This window comes from Delphinapterus leucas, chromosome 7 (assembly GCF_059928025.1).
Source record: "Delphinapterus leucas isolate spDelLeu-1000000601 "Yukka" chromosome 7, BTC_Dleu_Yukka2, whole genome shotgun sequence".
Taxonomy (NCBI): domain Eukaryota; kingdom Metazoa; phylum Chordata; class Mammalia; order Artiodactyla; family Monodontidae; genus Delphinapterus; species Delphinapterus leucas.
Genome location: NC_143135.1, coordinates 55,886,956 through 55,913,941, shown reverse-complemented (window position 1 = coordinate 55,913,941; position 26,986 = coordinate 55,886,956). Strand labels below are relative to the sequence as shown.

Below are 26,986 nucleotides of genomic sequence, written 5' to 3'. Positions count from 1 at the left end.
CATCCTATAGGACTGACTCTAGGTGGTGGGGTTGGCAGAAATGGGCCTCTGCCGTCTGGCCCTCCTAGGAAGCAGGACCATCTCTTGCCTGAGATGAGTGTCATGCTGTTTGGCATGGAGAACAGGATTTAATGAAAGCAGCTTAAATCAACATGCCCTGCACTCAACAACCAGCCTGTAATGAAATGTGAGCTGACAAGTTTCCCAGCACTTTGGTTAGGTTTGTGGAAACAGTGAAGTCAGACTTTACACAAGTGTTTACTCAGGCCTCTGGGTTCTCAGCAGCTTGGCTTGCTGTCTCATCTCAGAAATTCCTCCTTAAATCCTGCCTCATTGATGTGGTCAATGACGAACCATATAAGATAACCGTTTAAGTAGATTCCTGTGGCCTGGAAGAGCACAGGTTATATGTCCCACTGCCACCCCGAATACACCTCTGTCCTCAGCTCTGGGCCCAGTGGAACCTCACTGCGTCAGTCTTTGGGGACGCTGGTGGTGATGGTGGTTGTGATGGTGGTGGTGATGGTGGTGGTGGTGGTGATGGTGGTGATGATGGTAGTGGTGGGGGTGGTGATGGGGGTGGTGATGATGGTGGTGGTGATTGCTACTGCAGTTGTTTTACAGATGGGAAGGCGTTAGAGAGAGGAAATGACTTGCCCGCAGTAACTAATCAGTGGCAGAATTTGAATTGAATCTAGGCCCTCTGTTTCCAAGTCCTCAGCTCTTACCTCAAGTCTTCTTTCCATCCAAAGAGGTTTCTTTGCCATTCATCTTGTCTTTTTTCCTGATAAGTCACAGGATGGAGCATTAATTAGAGAGTTGTCCATTTCTTAATGCTTACCATGTATCAGGTGCTGAACTAAGTGCTTTCAACCATTATCTTAGTTAAGGGTCATAAGAACCCTGTAAAGGAAGTATTACCACGTCTGTTTTCCACATAAGGAAACTGAAGGTCAGAACTAAGTTAAATTCCTTGCCAGCATCTCCCCATTGGAAAGTGGCACAGCACGGATGCAACCCAAGTCTGGCTTCAAGGCCTCTCCTAAGCTCTTCGGTGTACTGAGCCATGTATTATAAATGTGCCTCTCTCTTGTCAAACTGTGAACCCCATAAAGTCAGTGTCTGTCATTCTCCCTAGTGCATGGCCTGACAGCCATTAGGTTCTAGTGATTATTGAATGAATGACTTATCCAGGGAATTATCAAAGAAGAATGAGGGGTTACAGCCAAAGGCTCTGCCCAAGAAGATCCCAGCACACTACCCGCTGGACAGTCTAATCCCTTCTCTCAGGATTCCACCCACCTCACCCCCCTGACCCCCAACCTTATCCGCTCCCCCCACGCCCCCATAACACTCTGCAAAGCTAAAACCGAGTTCCTGGGCCCCGTCCTTCACTTTCCAGACCTAGCCCATGTTCATTTCATGGGCAGTGCCAGCCAGCCAGAGCCCCTCCTGGATGAGAGCTGGCATCATTTCACCTCCTTCAAGCCACCTTCCCCAGGGAGTGGTCCTGCTGGGCTGGGTGCCTCATCAATTTTGCATAAAGGGGGCATGCTCAGCAGCCCTGCGGAGCAGAAGGGCTCCCTCCCCACACCCGCCCCCTCAAGTGCTTTAGTTGGCTTTTCATCCTCTTGGTTCAGAGCTGCCTTAGAAAAGGGGAGGAATTTAACCTCTTTGAGATGGTCCTTAAAATTGGAAAAGCCTACCTTTCTTTCAGAGCCTAATGACTTCTAAATCTTCTAAAGAAGATTTCAGGCTCTGTGGCATTTTCCAGAATACCATATCAGATTCGATCCCTTAAACCCATCATTTGCCCCTTCACTGGCTCTCACGCGGGTCTTCCTTCCCCTCCACCCCAGCCCAGTCATCTCTGTCCTCAGCCTCATAAATTCATTCCTCGTTTCCACTTCTCTACAAGCTCTCTCCAATCTTGTCTTCCATAAATGACCTTTATTTGAGAGGGCCCTCTCACTACATTTTATTCCTTTGGGTTGCCGGCTCACAGAAGCAGTACCTGGCAGAGATTTTGATTGTAAAATGCTCATGCTGGTCGTTTATGATTCTTATCATTTCATTGCAGTTGGGTTTCATGGAATAACAGGTGGAGATCTTTTAGAGATTCAGTGGTATGGATTTGGGCGTAGCATGTGCAGTCAGAAAGAATTGCATGGGATTTGGAGTGGGACCAAGCTAGAATTTCAAGACTGAGCTTATCCAAAGAATATGGCTAATGATACCTGCCTTGCAGGGCTGTTTTTCAAATTAGTTTTGATATGTATATATAAAATGCCTAGCATGGTGGCTGGCACTCAGTAAGCACTCAATAAATAAAGTATTAATGTATATTTTTTCGAATGCATGACTAAGTCTAAATTAGCCAACAGTCCTTCAACTCTAAGCAATTGAAGTTTGAGGGCAGCTTATATGGTGAAGGTCTGGAGCCAGAACTGGATTGGAGTCTATGTGACCTGAACAACTTGCTTTCTCTCTCGGAGGCTCAGTTTTCTTGTGGTTACTGAGACTCTCTACCCACCCCCCTTCCCCCCAACCCCCGACTCTGGTCGTCGCGTCTAAGTGAAGAGTCACTAACGTGCTGACACATTTATCCCCAGACACCAGCACAAGGGCCCTACGGCGCTAACATTGGCCTCTGCTCAGGGACTGAGCTTCCTGAGCTTTTTCCAGAGAGGAGCACAGCCTCTGCAGAGAGCACCCCAGAAGAGCTCCAGATGCGCACCCACTGCTGACAAGCACACACGCCCCCTCCATTCACTCACAGCCCTTCCTGACCTCTCATGTGCTGGACCATTCTAGGCTCCGGGGGATCAGCATGCCTCAGGCCACTCAGGAGGTGACACGGAGTCATGAGGTGTTAAGGCCTCCGACCGTCGCATTTATGGTGGGTTTGGGGTGCACAAGGGCAGGAGCGTGCCCTCGGCCAAGAGGGGGACAGAGAAGAACCTGGGAAGGTCTTCCCCAGGATGGAGACTTGTGAGCCAGATTGTGAGAGGGGACTGAGGTGGGGCTCCTGGTGGAAGAGGAGGGGAGGGCCGTCCAAGCAGAGGGAACAGCATGTGCAGAAGTACAGAGCGGTCCTTCAGTTTGACTGGAGAGTAGGAGCTGAGGAAGTGAGGCCAGGGAGGCAGGCAGGGTCCCAGTCATGGAGTCCACTCAATGTCTTGCTGAAAATCTCAAATTAAAAAATCTTTCAACGCGCACTGAAGATTTCCCTTTCAGACTCCACGTCAGGGCTCTTTCTTTAATTCTCTCAGTGCATCATGGCCTAGGTCCTACCTCAGCTTAGCGAGACCTTCTAAAATTCAAACTCAGATCCTTTGAGCTTCCAGTTTCTTCTCTATTACTCTCCTCCCCTACCAAAAAGAAAAGCAAATCACAAAGCATAATTAATAACAATAATGACCAGATAGATATGGAACAGAAAAGCTCTGTTACCAAATGAAGTCACAATTGATAGCAAAATAAGCCCAATTTTAAAAAAAAAAACAAAAACTGAAAGTAGCAACAGGGTTAAAAAAAATTAAAGCTCTAAACATAGCAGTTGCATTAGCCCTAAATTTTGAAAATGGTAATTCAATTTTATTTACGAGGCAAAATATAATTACGTTTAGATTTGAGGGAACAGAATTTAATTCTTACTAATGACAGAAAGACTGAGTGAGATGCTGTAATGCCAGAGAAATTGTCTTCTGTTCATGGATGGGAGAGAAAATTAGATTCAGCGTTGAGCATTCTCCCCTGTTACAAGTCTCATTTGTGTAGCGGGAATTGTTCACTCTCTGAGAAGCATTTGCTTCTCAGCCCAGAAAGCACAGCACCAACATCCAATTAAACATCAAAAGGAAACGATCAGACTGGGCCATTTCTGTATAGGTATGTTATGGGAGGGGAAACTCTAGGTTAGAATTTCACCCAAGGAATCATGTCCGTTGAGACTTGACATTTCCTGTGCCCTTTCCCAACAGCAAGTGACGGCCTAAACTCAAAGTTCAGAATAATAAATATCCAAGAGACTGACAGTGAAGCAGAGAAAGAAGTGCATGTGTTAGAAGGAGGCAGAGAAGACCCCACCAGTTGCCTGGGAAGTACTGTGGAGGTTCAGACACAATGAGATGGTCACTTCCTAACATTTAATCAAAGCCTGGGAAATTGGGCCCAAACAGGCGTGCTACTAAATACTGCCAGAGTCAACGGTTGATAAACCAGAAGCTGGCAGCTTTGTAATTTAGTAGAATTCCTGCCGACAGCCCTGGAACATTTTCTATCACAACTGGAGCTCTTCAGTATGCAAATCTAAGCCCTTCTGAAATTGGGCTTCAGAATTAGGTTTCTATTTGGATGCCCAAGCTGATATCTTGTACAAAATCTCTGGCTGTCTTCCTGAATCAAATGGCTGGTATGGTAACTTTGTAATTTTAAAATAATAACTGTCCTTTGAATGGAAATTTTATTTACATTTTACAGAACTCCTCCATGTAGGTGCTTCATGATTTATTCAAATGACAAATATATAAGCCTCTGAAATTGCAGACGGTGTTATTCTCAGGAAACCAGGGTTCAGGGAACTTGAGTGCCTTTCCCAAAGGCACTCTGGGAAAGAAAGGATTCAAATCCAGCCTTCTCTGGGTTCAGAACCCATGCTTATCCCCTGCGTAATCCTGCCATTGGCTATTACCAAGGTTTACGCCGATACTGACCATGGATCAGGTATCAGGTTTACAAGGTACCACTTCACTTGGTGACACTGCCAGGAACCATGTAAACTGGATCATGACCACGGTGGACCTGGCAATACTACAGGGGTTCAGGAAAAGAGCAGTTGCTTTCAGCCGGGGTGATCAAGGTGGCTTCTTGGAGGAAGTGGGATTTAAGGTGGGTGATGGAGGTTGGATTTGAATTGTCAGAGATGGAAGAAAGAGGCAAGCACCTTGCAGCAGCCCATTGTGGAAGTCAAAGATTTGCATCAAGTACATAGATGAGGCAGATGCTGGCATTTTCTAGGGAAGAACCACAGTTTGGAGTAGCTTAGCTTAGGATACTTGTGGCGGTAGTGAGAGGGAGAAGAGGTGAAGGAAGTTAGCAGGCATCAGATCATGAATGGCCTTGAAAGAGTTTAGGTTTCATCTGTCAGTGGAAGGCACTGAAAAGTTTCAGGCAGAGCTGTGACGTGGTCAGGTTTGGTTTTAGAAAGCTTATTCTAATATTGGCATGCAGTTTGAGGTGCCTGGGAGACTTCTAGGAGGAGGTGTCCATGGTGGAGGTGGAGAGGTGGACCTTCACAAAAGGGCATCAGGACAGGAGGTCTGAACATCAGCTATCTCTTCAGTATACCCAGTTGGGCCCTTTCAGTGGGGTAGTGGTTCAGCCCTGGCCAGTTACCTTTTTTGGCTTCTCTGCTCACCAGTCCTTTCTCGGCTTGTTATCATTCTGCAAAGTCAGAGCGTATTTGGAGGCCTCCGCCGTGCTAGCTTTGAACTCCTTTAATCAGGAAGCCAGATACCCTCCAATTAAGATGAATAGAGGCGACTTACTACTTCCTGTGATAGGTGCTTCATAAAGCTTGAAATTCTAGTCCTGGGGGAATAGATTGGAGACTGCTCTGCACCAATGTACTGGAATCCATTTTTCTGCTTGGTTTGAAAGCTTTCTGAGCTCCTTGAGTGAGGTGAAAGGCCATGTGGTTTCCAAGGCTCATTAGCTTTCTGCCATCTAGATCTGGGGGACCGAAGCACGGCTTGGAGCCGCTCTGACTCTCAGGTGATAGGGATGGAAGTTGAGAAGCACGGGAGAGTGACTTGGGTTTGGCCTCAATGTCAAAAGAAGATTCATTACTGTAAGGAAGTCAGATGCTCCTTTCCTATACCTTCCTCCCTCCTGACTTCTTCCTGTAACCTGCACTGAGACTAAAAAGCCATCTGCCCAATTTTGTGGGAGAGGGAGGGAGAGAGAGTGGGTGCTATATTCGAGCCAAATTGTTCAAAATGCAGGGATATCTGGCCTGTGGAAGTGAGAGTTAAATTGTAATTGGCCTACTGTGTGCCAGGCATGGTGGCCAGCTTTGTGCTCATTTATACAACTAGATAGACTTGAGTTCCTTAAGGATGGGAATAACTTAATACAATTTCTGAATCCCCAGATTCTAAGGGTATCTGGCATATAGTAGGTCCTCAATATATTTTTAAATCAATTTTAAGATTCATTACTGCCGTTTTATAAATGACCAAGATAAGGCTCAGATATGTGCAATGTTTGTTTCCCAGAGCCGGGAAGTAGCAAAGAAGGCTTTGATACCCAGCTTGCCCAAATCCAGGCCTCTGCCCTGTGCAAAATCATAGTACCTTGAATAGTTACTGGAGTGCCCTGCCTCAGACCACTGGAATCTGGCGGTACATGGATGCAGTCAAAAGATACATTTTCTGTGTGAGACTCACTACAGAGTACAGAGACTAATCTGATGATGGCAGGGTTCTGGAGGCAACACAGGTAGACTAACAACCCTGATGAAGGTTTGCATAAAGTGCTTTGGGAAGGCAGGAGATGAAGCCCCTTCCAGTGTGGGGTCTGGAAGGAGGCTTCAGGGAGGAGGTGGCATTGGAGCCAGACTTCAACATGCGAAGACTGGGGGAAAGGAGCACGTAGACCATGAAAGCAGCCTATGCAGAGGCACAGAGGAGGGGGCCAAAGAGTGGCGAGGCCTCCCCGCCTTTAGCCATTTATCTAGCTGGCCCCTTACATGACTATTTCCTAAGGCAGCCATCAAGTTCTTACTCAAGTACTAATATGCACATGACTGTGTGGCCAAGGACAAGGCACTTCCTCTCTTTGGCCCATGTTTTCCTGTCTACAGGATGGTTAGAGCATCTCTAAGATACCTTCTCATGCTCTGACCAAGAAAACTGCTCCTCTACGTTTTCCCCCTCTTTTTGTCTCTTAACCCCTAAACCCACCTGAAGGTGAGCCCCTGGCCACATCCAGGCCACCTCCTGCCCAGCATCAGCTCCCTCCTGACTCACCCTCCTCCTCCTTCGTGTCCCCCTGTTCCCTCAGCCCTTTACTTCCAGCTGTCTTCCTTCCTCACCCTCTGCTCCCGGTTTCTGTGCCTTTCTTCCACATCCACCTTGCAAAACCCAGGATCACTCCAGCCACTCACCGTCTCTGATCTTACAGCCGGGCTTCTGAGTGCTTTAAGCCAAATCATGTCACGCTCACGATCTTTAGCCCCTCCTGGGTCCTTCGAGCTGCAGCTCTTCTGGTGCTTGGTGAGTTCTTACACTCAGTCCCCAGGGGACTCTTTCAGATGCCCACATCTATCCATTAGCATCCTCCTCAGCAGAGACCCCCGCCTCACTGAGAATATGGAGGCCGTGGCTGAAGTGCTCTCTCATTATCCTGGTCTGTCCCTTACACGGGTCTTTGCCGCTTACCTCTCCCCAGGGCATGAGGGACCCAGGAAGCCTGTCCTTCTGATTGTGCTCCAGATCCAGTCCTCTCCGGCTGTGGAGAGGAACCTCAGTTGTTCACGTCCTCCCCTTGCTCTCCACGGTATCTTCAAACCCTCCCTTCCCCTGGCCTTTCTAGCACATAAACGTAAAATAGTTGCCATGTAGTGAGTGTTTACTCTGTAAAAGATGTACATGACATTAGGCACATTACATGATGTTCTTTTAAGCCTCACATGAACCTGAGGTGTTGGTGTCTCTATCCTTTTTTGCAGAAGAGAAAGCTGAGGCACAGAAAGATGAATTAACTAGCCCAGGTCAAACAGATGGACGGATGGATGGATGGATGGATGGATGGATGGATGGATGGATGGATGGACAGTTAGATGGCCTGTTGACTTAATAGCTGATTGGATGATTAGATGATTGGGTTGATGGACAGATGGATGAGCCAATGGACAGGCAGATGGATGGATGGAGGTTGAAAAGACAGATAAACAGACAAACAAAAGGAAAAGTACTTCACATGATAAACGTTGAGTCAGGGTGAAATCAGACTCTGATTTCAGAGATTCTCTAGTCTAGCTGAGGTGAGGATCTAATACATAATTGATAAGGAAATATGTCAGATTACAGCTGAGGTTTTGCCTAAACCTGATCCCACAGTTCACGGACCAAAAAGCTGTGTTAATCATAGTCACCTTTCATTCTAGCTAAGTACCTTTGAGTAAGTCACTTAGTCTCTCCAAGCAGTTTCCTCAGTGATGGGAAGGGAGTGAAAATAAAATTGCAGGGATGTTGTGAGGATTTAATGAGGTAACATTTGTGTGCCACCAATAGTGGTTCTACAGTTTCTCCTTATTTTTGCCTCAAATGCTGTTTAGTGTAGCTTGGACTTAAAGTGTCCAAGGATTTCATGAGAAATTCCCCCAAGGAATTTTCAAGGACCAGGATTTCGGGGAAATCCCCCAAACTGGGCACTAACTCAGATGAGCTAGCGATGCAACAGAAAATCCTAGTGGAAATCATTTAAAATTATTTAACCCTTACTAAAATTTCTTAAGGTCACTTCTAAGAACCTCAGGTCCTAAGCAGAATAGGACAGTTTTCCCTATTATCCCTTTTAGTGCTAAATACAGACTTATTCAAGGGCTTCCCAGGAGGTCATATGGGGCCAAGGCTCTGCTTTCACATCCCTGAATTTCAACGACAGCTTCACCTGTATCTGTTCCTTACTCAGCAGGAAAGCACACAGATCCTTGTGTGGGGTCCCCTCTATCCCCGACTTGTGTCAATTTTGAACATCTTTCCAAGTCAAAGGAATTTTATGGGAAAATTATATATAAGTATTTACCTTTAGGGGAGAGGCACAGCTTCCCTTACCAGCTATTTTAATGAACAGGATTGTAAAGTAAGTCCAGACAAATTAAAACGTAGCTGTGATAGGTCCCAGGCTTCATCCAGGTTCATATGGGGATTAACATTTAATGAGAGGAGACTGGAGCAGCTTTTTTCCTCGTGTATACACTTTGGAGCACAATTAACCAATAGCCAAACCATATATTTTTCCCACCCTTTTCGTCATGTGTCCACCTGCTTCCACATCATAGAAAGGGAACAGGTATGACACGGGCATTGGTGCGAAGGAAGATGTGTGTGAGGGTGTAAGAACTGAGACACTTTAAGGTTACAAGCTATCAGTCGGAGATTGGAGAAGATAAGTTTCTAAGAAGGTTAAGCACAAAGAAGGCTGAGCCTCTGTGTGAATATATTTAACCAAATAAATTTTGTACAATATGGCGCTGGGATAGAGTTGAGCCAACTGACATAACACCTCTTCCATGAGATTTTTTAAAAATTCATCTGTTCTTTCAACAAATATTTGTTGAAAGCTCATTCTCTGCCAGACCTGGTGCCTGCTGCTGGGAACCAAGATGAGTAAAAGCTAGAGCCTGCCATCAGGTGGGCTTCCAGTCTAGAGAGAAGACAGACGTGGATACCAGTGAGGCAGGGCAGAGGTGGGGTGGGGAAGGGGAGGTGCTGGGGGGGGGCGGCTTTCCCCAGGAGAAGAGCCAGGGTGTTCTTGGGCCTGACCTGGTTGCTCTCCAAGGCCCTGTATAGTTCAGCCAAGAACTTTACAGACTTGGAATGACACTTTAGGACAGTTGGGGATTTTCACCCGCTTTTAAGAGGAAGCCGAAGCTACACATACAGGTGGCTTCTACCTGGGTTTTAATGGTCATGGCTGATGGTGCCATGCTAGGTAACCAGAGAAAGAGCTTCATACCCAAATTTTGAGGCTCTGCTGCTAGAAAATATCTTGCTCTTCAGGGAGATGCTTCCCTTCTCGGTGACTCGGAGGTGCACTGATACAGGATGCCGTAGGTCTCCATCAATCAGTTAATGTTCAGGACACAACATACATAACACAGATTACACAGAGCCATTCACATTTACCCTTTCCTTCAGTTACCACCACTCACTCACCCTGTAGGGGACCATTATTACTCTCCCTGTTTTGGGGGTGAAGAAGTATGGTCCAGAGAGATTAAGTAATTCTCCCAAGGGCTCCGCAAGGACTCAAGGAGACTGGAGAGTCAGAATCTGAATCCGTGTCTACTGTATGGATTGTGTACTCTATGGTACGTCAGAGGGTTCCTCCCAGGCCCCTACCGTCCAGCATGTAGTCAGACAGTGCCGATGTTGATCACATGACCGTCGCCTAGCCTTTATCAAATGCTTGCTTGTGTCAGGTGTGTTGCATAAGTCAGAATTCACGTCTGATCTGACTTCAGTCTGATAACACTTGCCACTACACCCCATTTCCTTTCTTATAAGAATATGTGTGTGCACAGTTCATCATATCCTGACTATGTGCCAGGCTCCGTACTAGAAGCTTCACTTCTATTCATCTTAACGCATTTAATTCAATTAGGTTACGTCCGTCTGCCGTGCTAGAACGTCACTCCTTGAGGTCAGGAAAGAGCCGTGTCTGTCATACTCACCATTGGATCCCCCAGTGCCTGCTCACCCTTGGATTTGCACCCAGTGAGCGCTCAAGAAATGAAGCAAATGAGGGTGATTCCTCCACCAGCTCTCTGCAGTAGTCAGTGTCACCCCCAGTTTACAACCGAGCAAACTTGAGACTTAGGAGCTGTGACCCAGATTTCACAAAGTACCATTGACATTACATGAAGGGCACAGGAGCTGTCAAAGCACATTCTTTAGCATCATCCTATTTGGTTTTCACCAGCCACGCTGGGAAGTTATATCTGCTTCAGTGTAAAAGCAGAATCAGAGAAGCAAAAATAAAGCAGTTCCTTTTGTTTCAAGGACAAAAAAAAAAAAAAAAAAATTGAGGTACATTAAAAAATAACAATGGGGCCTACAACTTGAGACCAAATGAAGCAGAATCTCAGGTTTCTGCTCCTGTCATGAGGCAGTGGGTCTCCTGCACTTGGGCAGAGAGCCCATCTGCAGAAGAGAAGCTCAACACTGACAGGTTGTGTTACCATCAGTTAGCACCACATAAACGTCAAGGTCACCCTGTTCAGGCCCCTTCCATTAAAATGTGTAAGAGCTCACAACCCCGCTTGTAAAGGACTAATGGAGGGGTGCTCAGCCACCAGGCAGCTTTAGCTTCACACCAAGGCAGCATGTCTAGTGTAAACTGGCGGGGAGATGGAGAGTTTGGAGGGACAGCCCCGCAGTCTCCAGAGGAGAAAAGCGAGCTCGGGTGTCTGGGAAACTCTGTGTAAAGAATCTCATTGCATCTCGCACATAGCCAGGGTCTGACTTGAACGTAACAAGGGATAAACAACAGGGCCAGAAACGAGGGGAGATCTGCTGGAAGAACCAGGAGGTTCCCTCAAAGGAGAGCCTGCCTCTGTCTATTCTGTGACTCAGTTTCCATATCTGTAAAATGAGCCTGCCTCTGTCTAGCCTGTGACTCAGTTTCCATATCTGTAAAATGCTTATCTTGCAGCCTTGCCCTGAGGATTGTCAAAATGAGGAGAAAGCACCAGATGAACACACGACCTTGTAGAGTTCCCCTATGCTCTCTGGGTCTCAGTAGCCTCACCTCTAAGAAGGATAATAGCCAGCATTGTTGTGATAGTTAAATGAGAAACTGTATGTGAAGGGTGCTTTGTAAACTGTAAAACCTGATATAAGTGTTAAGTTATTAAGCCAAAAATGGCTTTTCCATACATTACCTCAGTTGATCTAACGCCAGCCGTGTAAGATTGGTAAAGTGGGAATTATTAGCCTCATTTTACTGAAATGGAAATCGAGAGTCAATGAATTGCATAACTTGCACCTTGAAGATTACCCAGCCAATAAGTGACAAAGCCAAGAATAGATACCAAATCTGTCTGATCCTAAGATTCACGGTTCTTTTTTCATTGCACGTAAGCAGAAAGGTGCCGAAGTGAGTAACAGCTGTAGATTACTCAGCTGATCTTAGCAATCAGTTTGGGCTTTGTCTGGGCAATGATCTCCTGTGGGGCAGAGACTGTGTCTTATTGACCTCTGTATTCCTAGCACCCGGCGCAGTTTCTGGCACATAGCAGGCAGGCATGGACTATTACTGGAAGAATAAAGGAATCAGTATGAGCTGTATATCAGGGCTGTGTACCCTCTGAAGTGGGTGCTGTCATCATCCCTATTTTACGGAGGAAGAAAATGAAGCTCAGAGCAGTTGAGGAGGCTGTCTAAGGTCCCACAACTGGCAGAACCAAGATTTGGAGTCACACCTGATTCCAAGTCTTACGCTCTTTCACACACACTGCCTCAAAGTTAACTAGTAAAGGAATGAACTACCCAGTAGTGAGGACCTGAAGTGAGGCCGTCAAGTGCTGGGGAAGCCCTGCCTCTTCTGCTCTCAAGCCCGTGACCTTCAAGTGCCCCACAGCCCAAAACACCAAGACTGTGAACTCCAAGCACCCCGAGGAAGGCTGCCCCACAGCCTGTCCCTCTCCAGGCTCACACCTCGGTGAACAGAAGGCTTGTTGGAAGTTTACTTTCACACCATAAACTACCACCTGGAAAATGTGCTGAGTAAACCCCCCAGAATGCTAAGCTGATCTTTCCTCCAGGCACTCAGGTGAAAGTCCCAGCCAGCCCTGAGTCCAGGCCCTGCCTCCGGAGTCACCTGGGTCGATGCCCTTGCAGCGCTGTGCAGGAGGGATGGAAATTTCAGACTTAGGACGTAGGGAGACCCGGGGACCCGAGATTGTCATTCTTCATCTTGAGAAAAATCCAGGACATTGTCCATGTGAGCAAGAAGGGAAGGAAACTTGAAGAGTTTCTTGAGAAAATCCCCTTCCTGGAGGGCTGCTGGGTATCCTGACACTTTGCTCCACAGCTCCACGCTCGCTTGGGAAGTTTTCACAAGGGCAACCCACCAGATAAGCAGACAGATAGACCAGGCTGAGCAGGGTGTACCTGAATTGTTTTAAATTCTTAGGCACCTGTAGCCCCAGGCACACATGGATTTATTCATTATCCAGCAAACCTTAATTAAGAGTCTGTTCTGTGCCAAGATCTGTGCTGGGTACCAGGCCTAGAGGTGATCAGAATTCATCCAGCCTCAGGTTGTCCTGAGTCTGACAGTGAGACATGCAGAAATGGAGAAGCAGTCTACCACGTCACATGGAAAGGCACAGAGCAAGAGAACAACCGCTGAGTGAATCGTGGGAGACTTCTCAGAGGAGGAGGGACACTCCAGCCGAGCCTTAGGGATAGACCATGCTGTGTGACGTGGAGGATGTTTATATCATAGACTCCCACAGTCTTAGATGCCATCAGGTCCCCCCTGCAGTTGATGAGGAAACCAACACCCAGAGAGGGCAAGTGACTTTCCCAAGGTCACACAGCAGATCCGTGGCTGAGCAGACACAGACCTCACAAACCTGGTCTTTGGACACATAGTCTAAAGCTCACTGTCCTGAGAAATCTTTCTTGAGTTAGTGATCTTGCCATGCCCTTTTCTACTGTCCACTTCACCGAATGCTCAGCATAGCCCTGATGGGTAGAAGAGGTGCTGTGAGGCAGCATCACCAGTGAAGTCAAGGAACCTGCCCAGGGTCACACAGCTTCTGCTCCTGAGCCTGGCATAGAACCCAGGTCCCCTGGCTCCAGGTCAGGGCTCTTTGCACACATTTTACAGCAGCCTTTCTCTCCCCTGGGGAGCTGAGAAACCCAGTGTGGTACTGCACGCATTAACTCCCTTTCCAGCTGCTTTGCTTGGCAAGATGTCAGGCATAGGAACACACCATAAATGGGAACTATTACTGTTTTCTGTTTTGCTTATTTTTTAATTCTTGAACATTTTAGCCGTTGCCTTGTAGATTAATATGGAAGTTCTGAGCCTCTGAGATCTAATTTTATTTTCTTTTTCAAAAGTAGTTGGACTGTTAGTAGCTTCCAAGCCAGGAGTGTAGCTTGGAAGGGGTAATGTGCAAATGCAATTTGACATGGGTGCCAGTCAGTTTAATTTGAAAGAAATTAAAGGTGTTGGGATCTTCATTTGAAGAATGTTGGGCCACGAGGCACAGAATCGAGTCAGGGTCTCCATCACAGCCCTGGCAGAGAGCATCAAGGGCCCCAGTTGTTCAACTGGTTTCCTAAAAAGGAGTTGTGTTTCAAAGCTCTCACAACCTCTGCCTGAGTAACCGTGAAGTTGTCGCTGGCCCTGGGCCCAAGGGGCTTGTGGATCAGGTCGCGTGTGTCTTTTGCACCATCTCACAGACGGGCCTTTGTGAAGGGCTGGGCAACTCCAGTCTGGCTGTGAAGTGCCTCCACCCCCAGTCCAGCTGTTTGCTTTGGATGGGAAAAGCCATTTAGATGGTGCTTGGAGTTGGGGTGATGAAGCAGTGAGCAGGGGAACTGAACATAAACCCAGCAGAGCACCAGAGAACCCCCCTGGGATGCGGGGGTCCAGCCTCCCCTTTCCTCCCATCTCAATTAGAGTCAAAGCTGGAATGAAGTGCAAGCCCAGGACCCTTCATGCACCCCAGCCAGACCCACAGGCACTTCGCCTGGCTCATCCTCACTTTGTTTTCACACATAACTGGTTTTTAATTAAATTTGACTTCTCCTCGCATCTGTTCAGAAGGGCGGTCCCCTTTGGAAGCGGTAAGCACAGAAGCGGGGACAGGCTGGCCACAGAGAAAAGTGAACAGAGCAGAGCCCTACATTCCATACTATTTTGGCGAGGAAAGGGGCTCGGGACAGGCCTCTGGCTGGAGAACTGTTCTTGTCCGAGGGTCCTTGTCCCCAGAGATTAGCCTCCTGAGCCTCTAGAATCCCGACTGCTCACAGAGCGTGTGACCCTTGTTCCCAAGAACGACTGGCTCAATACTTGTCTTTTCTCTCTCCCCCTTCTCCCTCCCCCGACCCAGAGATCTGTGCGGCCGAGTGTGGTGGCCACGGCGTCTGCGTGGGGGGCACCTGCCGCTGCGAGGACGGCTGGATGGGGGCGGCCTGCGACCAGCGCGCCTGCCACCCGCGCTGCGCCGAGCATGGGACCTGCCGGGACGGCAAGTGCGAGTGCAGCCCGGGCTGGAACGGCGAGCACTGCACCATCGGTATGAGGGCCAGGCCCCCGCACCTTCTCCAGGGCTGCGCGGTGCCGTTGTCTGTCGGGCACTTCGGGGCCCCTGTCGCATGTGGGAACTGGGCCAAAAGTCCTTTCATCTGACGACATTATGGTTGGCTTTTCCTAGACGTCAGTTGGACTCAAATTCACAATAGGACATTTTTAACCTTTTCCCTCCCACCCTGCATCTCCCAGATCTCAGCTAGCTGGTCAGCGTGCCTTGGGTTTAGCCCTTCCCGGGCCAAAAGCAGTATAACTTTGTGTTAGGAGCTGGGGTTCAGGCATGAGGCAGATGACTCTACCTTAGCAGCTGTGAGCAAGTCCCAAGGCCTCTCGGAGCCTCAGATTCCTCACCTGTGAAATGGGGATAATAATGCACGTAAAGAGTTTAGTACAGGCTGGCACATCGTACAGTACTCCATAAACATAGCCATTAAATCAAGTTTATGGTCTGGTTGGGAGGTCTTGGGCTTAGCGCTGAACACCCCCAGTAGCCTCCTAGGCTGGAGCTCCCGAAGATGCCTGGGATCCTGGGGAAAGCTTCCCGCAGGCCCCAGGCCACATCTGCATCCCATTAGGCCTGGGATCTCCCCCCTCCCCTGTCCTCGGCTTCCGTCCCGTCTGCATTTGTCTCCTTTCCCCTCTCCTGGTGGCTCCTTGGCACCAGCCCCTGCTGAAGCAGCACTGTTGGCAGCTTTCAAAACAAGCTGATCACTCTGTTCCCTTCTTTCTGCCTTTCCTGCTGGTTTTGTTGATTTTAAACACAGCCAGACGTTTGCTTGGTTTATTATCCTGGAATGAACACTCACCAAAAGGTCTTTATTGAATCAACTGGTCTGTGTATGTGTGTTTTAACTTCTTCCCCTTCCATTTTTTTCAAGGAAGGGTCTGTGATCAAATGGCAAGCACATGGCTCTAGGAGACAGGATTCCGGGTGCCTCTCCAGCTCTGACAGTCACCTCTTGATTACAGAAACTGGGAGGCAAGCCCCAAAGATTATGAGGGAAAAAGGAATTTTGAGCAAATGGAGCTACCTCTTATTTCATATTGTTTTAGGCCGCATGCCTTTTGTTTTGCAGCCTGAAATTAGTTTTTATTCATCATCCCTGCCTCCACACCATCGCCCTTTTTATCAATGGCAGTGGAATACCTTATACTTCCTAATATTATTAATAATGGGTTCTGACTTTTGAGCATTTACAGTGTGGCGAGCACTGTGCTAAGGGCTTTAACTGCGTTCTTTCCCACTCCCATCCATCACCCTGTGGAGGCACACGTATTACCCCCCTCCTTTTCAAGGACCTGAGGCCCAAGGTCACTTAACTGTTAAGAAGTAGGACTGGAAGTTGAGGCTTGGTTTTCTGAGCCTTGGGGAGGAGCTCCTCGCCAGCTGCTTGCTCTGCAGTCCTTGCAGGACAAAGCCCAGGTTTTCTGCAGAGGCCTCTGGCTCTCATCCTTCCCAGAGGCTGGGCCTTCTTATTCCGGTTGGTCTCAGAGTCCCACAGCTAGCTGGCCAGCCACACTCTTACCAGAGTCCAGAGCCGCTCCATAGCCGCCGGCAGCCCACCCTGCTTTTCCATAGCAGAACGCGCCGCGCTGTCTCACTGTGCGCCTCTGGGTGGCTTCCTTCTGTCAGTGTCATCCTATCCCACGACTGCCCTGGACACCTCTTAAAGAAAAGCAGCCCTAGTCACCAGAGAGGCCCACCTGCTTCTTTCAACTCTGCCCTTCCTTCACCTTCACTTTTCTGCATGACTAAGGACAAGCTGACCTTTTAGCCTCCCAGCCCAGAGGGGACCCATCCCTATTAAAACCAAAATCCAGCCCAGAGAGAATGCATTCTGTTTTCTATCACTTGCTTATAGAGTCCTCGGCTCACCTTACCAAGTTCCAAGAAGTTTATGGATGTCAGACTTTTATAAGGTTAAAGCATCTCATCTGAGTCAAATGACGAGGGATTTACGGAAATTCTCCCTGCGTCCAGTCACAGATGATTCATGGCAGGGCTTGTGGGCAGACTGTGTTCCAGCCAGTGTCTCGTGGATGTTCCTCAGCCTAGCTTGAAGAACATCTCTGTTTTGATGCCAAGGAGTCAGACCAGCCCCTCCCACCTCCCCCGCACACCCTGTTGTCACTCTTTAAGAGCAAATTCCTCCTTGGGATTGCAGGTGCTTTTTCCTCTCCGGATAAGAAATACACCAAGGTAAATGTGCACGATTCAAGAGGGAGGTTGACAGTCATAAATACCAGAAAACTGTCACAGGACATTGAAGAAGTAAAGGACTAGTCATAGTGGCTCAGATGAAAGGACTTTGGCTCGGAATTCTATTACCTTTCATTGTGTGGTGCGCGTTTCCTTTGACCCTGTCTAATCTCCCCGCATGGCAACTTGCCCTCTGTGCGTCTCTGCCCGTGGCCAGCTGCATCCCCGCTAGAAACCCAACACCCTAGTGCCGAAGGAACACTTCAGTAACCTTGCTGGATGGAAGGGAAGGAGTACGAGATACAAACGAGGGAAACAATGGCGGTGCCTTCTTTTTTCTTTTCAGAATAGATATGAGAAGGAGAAACCCCTTTTTAATCTTTGATGGTAACAAGAAGCACTTCCTTATGTTCCAGGGAACTTCACTCCCTGCGAGGATCATTTAGGAAAAGCAAAAGCTGCTGGTGTGAAAAGTTAGAAATTCGAAGTGTTAAATGTTCTCTTGTTGTCAGATTTCATCATTATCTAATGCGTCATCGCACAGCTAGCTCGTATTTTTCAATGTGGTTCTGTCCCATACCAGAGAAGAGGCCAGGAGCCACGACGCTGATTCAGAGACCTCCACGCAGTGGGATCCAAAGAGAGCAAGGCCTGTTCATTTGCACTCTGTTGCCCTCCGTAAACGGGAAAGAATGACTTGGTTCCCTAACAGCTGGCATAAAAGAGTAAGACAAGTCTGGGCTTCTTTGGGTCAAGTCCCCAGCTTAAAAACCTTCTTACCCCAGTGACATTTCCCAGAGCAGGTTATATAGTAGGAATTAAATATCTCCTTTTGGAGGCTTGGGTCCACCTTTTCTTTTATGGAAGCTCCCTGTTTTTTCTCAAAACAGGTTGGTTTCAGAACGAAAGGATATTTGGCAGTGGCATCCTGTTTCATGACAATATTTTTGTCAAAAAGCAAGACTATTTCAAATCTTAATTCCTTACGTTAGGAATTATCTGTCTCTTTGCAACTTCAAGAAAGGTCTTGGTGACAGCACCGTGGGTAGACCACATGGTCGCTGGGGGCTTCAGTTCCTTCCTCTGTGAATCACAGAGTGGGGTGGCTGGAGGAGGCCTGCAGGGGTGATGGAATTCCGGCCCCTCCTCCACTGCCCACAGACTGCACACCCATCACCTGCTCCTAAAAATATACCACAAATAAAAAAGGATTTTTCCATTTTCACTCTTACTTACTTACTAGTAATACATCCACTTGTGTATATGGAACCCAGTTTCCCTAGTCTAGAAGTTAAGGTCAGATGGATTGATTAGGATCCATTTCTCAAGTATATGGTCAACACAGAGTCATCAAAAACGTATTTTTGGACGTCTTTTCCAGGAATTTTATGAGTCTCTTAAGTCTGGGGCTTGACCTCCAGTTTCTTTAGAGAAAGCTGAAAATCATAGCTAAATTTAAGAAGGTGTTTAATTTTTCCTCTTTCTTTGAAAACACTTACCAACATTTTGGATCACTTCTATGATAGTTATTTTGTTCACTTCACTGCCCCTTGTCTATGAGGTCCCAAAACACATGTGGGAAATGCTAGCTCCTGATTACATGTGTAAAATTCCAACCTTGACCCCAAAGCTGTGATTGTTCAAGATGCCAGATATGCAGAAGTATTTACTAGGTTCCAGGAGAACTGTCCAATCATATAAATCTTGATTCTCAAACAAATCCTCCTCTGGGAGTAAAGATCAAAATAATACTCTGATGATGCAATTACTAGAGCGAGCAAAGCCAGACTTCCCGATGCAGGGAAATTATAAAGAAAGGCCACACAGTCTTCTGGAGTTCTTTGTCCACTTTTGAACGGTAGCTCTTGAGTTTCTTTTTTGTAATCAGACAATCCGTAACCAAGAGCTCACAAGCCTTCACAAGGTATCAGCGCCTGTGAGATAATCCTATGCTTCTCCCTCCTCCGAGGCATTCTCTTACATCATGACCCATGAGTTGTAGGACAGATGCTGACACGGAGAAAGAGAAAACGGACAGGGATCTACCCCGTGTTATCAGAGCAAGAACTTGATTAGTTGATGGTCCTGGGAGCTTTCAGCCCACACGTGGTTGGAGTGGGAAACTGGAGACCAGTGAGTGGGCTCCGTGAGCCCCTCTCAGGGTGGGTGCCATCCTTCGTCCAAAGAGAGAAGAGCATGAATGTATCCAAGAACTTAACAAGAACATCTCTTTGATGATTTGTCATCCATCTGAAAGAAGTTCAGATGACTGTAGCCACCCCAGTCATCACCTGCCGTAATGATCTTTGTTTCACCTGACCTAACGGGTACCAATGATACAGCTGTTAGAGTCAACGGAGGCTCCTGAAGAATAAGCTTCTTGCCATGTTCTTCACAACCTTTGATGGGGGCCCCTGAAGCTTCTTGGGATTATCTTAAGAGAAATTTCTGGAAACTTCTATTGGTACAGGCAAGTGAAGGAAAGAAGCTTTCACGTTGGAGGTCATAGAAATGCTAGAGATCTAAGACCTCACAGGCTACCCTCTTGCTAAGGCTCAGAGCTTGTCTTATAAATAGCTGTGTGCCTCCACTATCTCCACTTTCTTGCACAGTGACGGGAACATAGAAGCACGTGGTCCAAGAGGAAAATGACTCTGCTTCCATCGTCTTCATCCTGAAATCTGGAGGAGAAAGATGAAGGAATTTGGGGAAGCCCTGAATCCACCATCCATAATGCAAGCTTAGGGACTTGGCGTCATCTTTTCTTAAAGTTAGTGCTTTAAAATCACGATGAAATTTTACGTGACTTGAGTCAAGGGCATATGTGCCAAGCTTTTCAAACAGTGAAAGAAACAGCAGTGTGGACTTCTGCATATGCCTTTTTATAAGTAAATGGCATCGGACTTCAAAGACTCAGTTACCACTTTCAGTTTCAATAGAGGCAAGGAAGCTCTCTTCCATTCCCAGGAAGCTCTTGGTCTTGGTATTGACTGGCTGTTATCAGCTTTTTTCACAGCGTGGCCTGAGGTCACTGTGTGAGGAAGGAATCCCAGGATTTGTGGAATCCACTGTTGTCTCCTGAAACCCACAACATTGATTACGACCTGAGTGTGCCTCCGTCATTTCCACTGGCTGGTGTTCCTGCCTGTGGTCTGAGAAATTAGTAAGCATTTTTTAAAGGTACTAAAAACATATTTAATAGGGATCTTTATTGCTAAATAGTTCTTATAGCAATAGAAGAGAGAGAGAGGGAGCTCTCTGAGGTCAGCCCCTGGGTTTGGGGAGATTAGCCTATATAGTGGATATAATCTCTGCTCATCACCAGAGCCATGATATCACCGTTAAGTTTGGAGACGTTTTTCTGGTCAGAGAATTCCCTCCAAGTGGATGCTGCGCAGTGGTATGGTCATTTGAATCCCAATGATGCCTGTCTCGTCCAGCCGAGTCGTCCTTGCCAACCCTGTGAGAGAAATCTAGGCTCACTCCATCTCATCTGTAGCTGGGTTCAGTGTCATTACCAAAACCTATGATTATGACCCTCCACAAAACTGCAGATCTGAACGCTAAGCACACCAGCTGAGCCAGGAGATCTGTGTGTTGTGTCGTGGTTCTCCTCTGGCGTATCCTGGGAGGTGATGTCTAAGCAATTTTAGATCACTTTGCAAAATTAGATGAATGAGCTTGACTAAGACGCAGGTGACAGATGAACCAAGAATCGAGAAAGTCTTCGCCTTCACCAGAGATGTTTCCTAGGCGGTTCTTCATGTGGGCTCACCCTGTTTCGCACTGTCTGTCGTTCCACAGCTCTGTTTGTTCAGTCCTGTTTAACACACCGCTCCCCTTCACTTTCCCTTCTTACGTCCTGTTAGCTCATGGACTGTGCGGCATCTGGAAGAATGAAGGGGAAGCGTGCAGACCCAGTGAAGACTCCTCTTCCCAATTTTCCACTTGGCTCCGCAGCCTCCGGGCACAGATTTTCTCTTGAAGCACAGACTGCCTGGGTGCCTGAACTAAGAACCTACCCTCTCATCCACCAGTCTTAGGAGGCAAACATATATGGATGAACAGCCACAGTGTCTGTCCTATCCAGAGGATTGAAAACATAAAATTTACATTTCTTTTATGGAGAATGTTCTTACAGTTTATAGAACCCTAGGGCTTCCAGATAAGGCCTCACCATTGCAGTTGAGCCCTCTCTTATGGACTTTTGATTCACGTGTGAAATCGAGCCAAGGGTGGGGACCAGCCTGGCTGAAAGCATCAGCCCATCAGGGAATGGCCATCTCTCCAGCCTTTGTGGGAACACATGTGGAGGAGGTATAGAGAAGGAGGTGCTAGGGAAGCTCCTCCAATGGCTGTGATCACAGCCCAATAGGGAAGGTGAAATGCTGTTACTGATTTATGCTGGGAATGAAGAGGTCTGCCCTGCCCCAAGCACAGAGCCAGGCACCCATGTATATGCACAGTAGGTTTAGTTCAGAGCCACATTTGACACCCATCCTCACAAATGAGCAAAACCTTAGATTGCCAAATAATTCAGTGCTTGGATATAAGCCCCCAGTGATGATGTGTGATGATAACAATGATGTATGCGTTGGAAAACAAAGCATACATCATTCTACCTTTTAAGTTAATCAGCATTGAGAAGGAGTCAGGTTTTCTTTTCTTTTTCTTGTCTTTCACAGCCACATCCATTGACCTGCACCTCACATTCTGTGTAAGATGCAAAGGAGAGATGCATCTTCCTTAGAACACCACGCATTCTGCATTCGAGTCTATGTGGGCACATGGGTCCGTGGAAAATACAAGAATGGCAGACAGATAAGCTAGCAGTATATTTGACCAAAGACCCAACCTACTTCCCTGGCGTATATCAGGGGTGACTCACATTTTGCCTATTTCCGAATTCCAACCTCCTGGGGTCACCTCTGCCCATGCAGGGTGCCCTCGCGCTTGTCCCGCTGCGTCCCCTGGAGGGAAGGTGGATGCTGCTTTGGGTAGACAAAGGGGCAAGTTCTAGTTTTCCATAAAGCTGATGGAGCAGGAGTGTAGCCACTTTTGCAGCTTCCCATCCTCCTTTTTCTGTGGTTCTCCTTATCCGTATGTCTTCTTCTTTGTATGATCACATTTCCAAATGCCTGGATCACAGAGTGAGTTGACGTTCCTTTTGGCCCTTCCTGGAGAATGTGCTTGCTCTCCCTCCTTCTCTCTCGTGTTGTCCTGTCTTTGGTTTTATTTTCCCCGCCCTGGCAGGTCTGTCCCAAATGTGGGGTGCAGCCCCCTTTGTCTCCCTGGCACCTGGCATGGTTATGTGACAGGCAGTATTGCACTTTTTCAATCCTACCTTAAATGTGCTGTCTTTTATTTCCCAAGCGCACTATCTGGATAGGGTAGTTAAAGGTATGGTGTTCTTCCTCTATTTTCCTGTTGTCTTTGTGTGTGTGCTTGTGTATGAGCATAACAGACAGAAGAAATGCCTATCTAGAAATGTATATATACCCCATAAGCAAGGTGTCTCGATGCTGCCACATCCCAGGCTTTGTCACAGCAGCCACTGCCCAGAGGGCGGGGTTTTGGTCACAAGATGGTTGATATACCTGGAGTGTCATTCTCCCCTGCCCCAGGTGCTCAGTCTGTTTTGTGACATTACCACTGTGCTGTTGTCCTTCTCTCCCCATACACAGATACACCCCCTCACCCTTTCTACCCCATCTCATGTCACCCTGCCCATGCTTTATGGCCCCTGGTCCATCAGAATGAAGATGCTGGGAACCAGGGTGGGTGGCCTGAGACAGGAAGAGACCCCAGAGCAAACTAAGAAATCCTAAGAACTCCATTCCCACTAGTACTAGTACTGTGTGCTAGATACTGTGCCAGGCTCTGGAGAAATGGGGGAAAACAGACCCCTTACCTCAGGAAATGAATGGTCTGTTTGTTTGGATTTTTTTTTCCTTTTCAGAGAAGGCCTGACTTTGGTAAGTTTTATTTTTGAAGAGTGTTCCCTACAGGCCAAGTAATTCCTTCTGTTTTAAACATGTACATTAAGTAGATGGTACCCAATTTTCCAAAGAGGCCTCATTGCTCTAGGAATAAGTCTCAGAACGATCAGATACGTGTGCTCCAGAAAGGCCCCAAGCTTCCGGAGGAGAAATACCATGCCATCTTCAGCTTTTTATCCTCAAGCCCTCACAGCCCCAGGCACCAAATATGTGCTCATTGGCTAAGGAAACATAGTCTGAAGTCAGACTGCCTGAGTTTGAATCCAAACTCCAATACTTAATGAACTGGATGATCTTGGCCATGTTTCTTAACCTCTCTTCCCTTCAGAGTCTTTATAAAATGAGGAAAACAGGACGTGCCTGGTGGGATTGGCGTGAGGATTGATTAAAGTAATGAATGTAAAGTGCTTAGCACATGGGCAGGAATGATGCTCAGTAAATGTTAGCTGTGCTGTTTTATCATCATATTCTTAGCCTCACCGTTAACTTGGAGAAGGACTTCATTAACCAGACTAATTTTTGAAATTGTAAAGAAAAAGGTTAAATTGGCTTTTAATAAGAGATAGGCAACTGCTGTTTAAAAAGTGATGGAAAGGATTTTAGGGAAACATCAATGACTAAATGCTTTTCAACTGGAATATCTTTGCCAAATACAGCAAAGGTGGTACTAGGGCCCATCCAATGGTGTTGAGAAGCAAGCTGCCTCGCATTTCACGTACTGGCCTTCAACCAAGAATAAAATTATTCCAGCAAGAAAGAGTAGCACCTCTGAGCCTCTTTAAACTAGGCATTGCACACATAATCATTATCAGAGGAAGCCTCAGTATGGATTAAGTTTAATAGCTGGTGGATTTTTTTTCCTACTTTGTGAGGTTTTTCCATATCCATGAGTCTTAAGGGAGTCCTGTGAATTTTTTCAAGTGAATAGATATACTCATTCGATTGGAGAAGGAGATTAAAGTTGAAGAAGCTGAGTGGCCCATTCTGGATCACACTCTTAGTAAGTGGCAGAACCCAGGATTTTGTGTTTCCTGGCCTAATCCGTATTTCCAGTATTCTTTCATCTGTCACGGTAAGTCACCAAGAATGTCCCACTCATTTCCAAAATTCTTCCTCCAAACTGTCTTCCAAACTGGCAACCTCACCAGGAAGTGACCCGTATTCTCTCAAACCACCCGTTCTGATCTTTAGTTCAGAAAATATATCACCAAACCTTGAGCTGGATTAGGTCAGTGAATCATAACGTGCTTTAAAAGACAAATGTTTCTTGCCAAAATCTAGGTCTGGACCAAGCCCCATCTGGCTGGCTTTCTGGTATCGTGGGTACTGGTAACTCCCCCCCAAAAAAGAATTCAGAGACCGATATAATGCAAACCCCAGACTTTTCAGAGTAGAGTATTTTGCAGTTCAGAGACAAACCAGCCTTTGTTCTTTGCTTTCCACTTGCATTGGAAGACACTGAGGAAACAACCGTCACTCAGCAAGTATGTTGAACTCCTCCTAAGTGCCAGGAAATGTGGATGCCACACAACGGAAGTGGTCCCAGCCTAGCAGAGAAGACACTAAAACAAATAATTCCAACGAAGTATGATGACGATTGTGATAGAGAAAGTCCCACGGCCACTTAGCAAGAAGAGCTCTCCCCAGCTTAGGCAGGGCCCCATAGACCAAGACCATGGGCCGTAACATAAGCATGGTATCCCGCTTTTAAAAGCAGGACGATGACTTGATGACATTTGTGATTTGGAAGGATCGATCTGGCCATATTGTGGAAAAGAGTTGAAAAGGAGCATTTGGTGGCAATGAGACCAATTAGGAGACTGTTGCTGTCATCTAGGAGGGAAAAAACAGTGACCTCGTCTAGGGAAGTGACGGTAGGGATGAAAAAGCACAAGAAAACCAGAAAGAGAAACAAACATAAATGGGACATTTGTTGTGTTAGGTGTGTTGCATAGCTGCTTTACCACTTAAGTAAAAATTAAATACCTTCAAGGATTCTGAAAGTCTTCTAGCTTCAAGGGAGGCTTCTTCCTAGGCTTAAGCAGGAGGTTGAAGATAAAGCGGTCCCCTGTCATTTAAAGGGCATCGTTTCTTTTCAAAAGCTTATTAGCCCTTCTCTAAACCTTAAAATTACATTATTTTGGCTCTGGCAAATGCCTGGTGTGAGTCGTTCCAGAGGGGATTGTTAATCTCACTTGGGCTCTCTGAATTATTGATGAATTTCAGGGTTGTGGAATTAATGAGCTTTAGCAATGGGTAAAGATGGGCATATTGCTTTAAGAAAGTCTGCAAGTCCCCCAGAGGAGACTTCCTCATACTGGCTCATGGGGGTGTGTTGATCCCAGATGCAAATTCCTGCTTGAGAGCAAACCTCATTCAAGCCACAGGTACTACAGTTCTCTCTGAAACCCTGAAACTGGTAGGACAGTGCAGACCCTCGGGATAGAACCTGGTCCATTTGAAGAAAGTGTGGAGAGAGTGCTGTAATTTCACATGTAGAGCTTACCCTCCCCAAGAACACGGGCTCCTCCTGGCAGTTTAAGAGCAGCACAGAATGTGTTGCTCCAGGCACTGTGTGCTAAGAGGAGCTTCCCACAGAGGGTTTTGTGGAATGGAATATTCTGCATTACTGTAAATGGTTGTGGGTAGGGGAGGAATAGCTCTGAGGAAAGCGTTCTGATACTCAAATAAGCAGGTTTCTTTATTATAAGACTTCCCAGAGCCTTTAGTGTATTAATATTTAGTGTGACTTTCTAGGATAAGAATATAGGATATATTGTTTTCCAGACTTACAGAAGTTTGTATTTGAGGACCTCATAGAACTAGTAGTTCAAAGAATTCACTTTGAGAAGTATTGTTTGAGATTATAAGGTCCATTTTAAATTGCCCTGGAACGAAGGGTATCGATAAATAGAGTATAAAAATATTGAGGGCAGAGGCTATGTCTCAGCTCTGTATACCCCAGAATTAACACATGCCTGGTGTCCAGTAGGTGTTAAGTAAAGTTTGTTGAAATTAAGAACAAAATCATCAAATTTGAAGTTGTTTTGACCTTCTCTATTGGGTGGCTGTACTGGAGGGACCTAACAGAGCATCTCATCCAAACCTTCATTTCACAGATGAGGAAATTGAGGCCAAAAGAGGAAAAATCACTTTCCCAAGATCCCACAACTTAGTCAGGCAGGACCTAGGTCTCCACCTCATTCACTGATTCATTTCAACAAGTACATACCGAGTACTGGCTCCAAGCAAGGCACTGGATTAGGTCCAAGGTTGCCTTTGTGGCAAGTATGGCAACTTTATGGCAAGTTTACATTCTAGTGGAGGGAGTAAGGCAGTAAACTATTGCAAAATTAATAATTTGAGTATGCTCGGGACAGTTGCTCTCAGGGGGAAAGAGTGCCAGGAAAGCATGAAACGGTGGGCCTGGTGTGACACTCGTGACCCTGAACCCATCTCGCTGCTTCCTGCTGAGCTGCGTGTTGGCCCCATGACCACGTCATTGGGTTTGTCTCAGCTCCCTCTGGCAAGGTTTATATTTATGAGGACCACAGCTTCTGACCCAAACATTGACACAGTTTGGATTGGCAAAGGGTTATTTTCTGGTTTGTGAGTTTCTTAGTGAAGTTATACAATGTTAAAACAAAATAAACCCAATAATAATAACAGCAGTTGTCATTTGTTAAATGCCTACCAGTGTTACCCACTGTGCTAAATAATTGATATA

The 26,986-nt window shown here is 46.7% G+C and overlaps 1 protein-coding gene across 1 annotated transcript in view; it reads left to right on the top strand.

The window, feature by feature from the left end:
- TENM4 (teneurin transmembrane protein 4) overlaps positions 1 to 26,986 on the top strand; it is a 385,057-nt gene that overhangs the window by 248,923 nt on the left and 109,148 nt on the right. Inside the window, exon 13 of the mRNA XM_022593930.2 lies at positions 14,861 to 15,046. Within this exon, the coding sequence (XP_022449638.2) occupies positions 14,861 to 15,046 (186 nt within the window). The remainder of the gene's footprint in view (positions 1 to 14,860; positions 15,047 to 26,986) is intronic.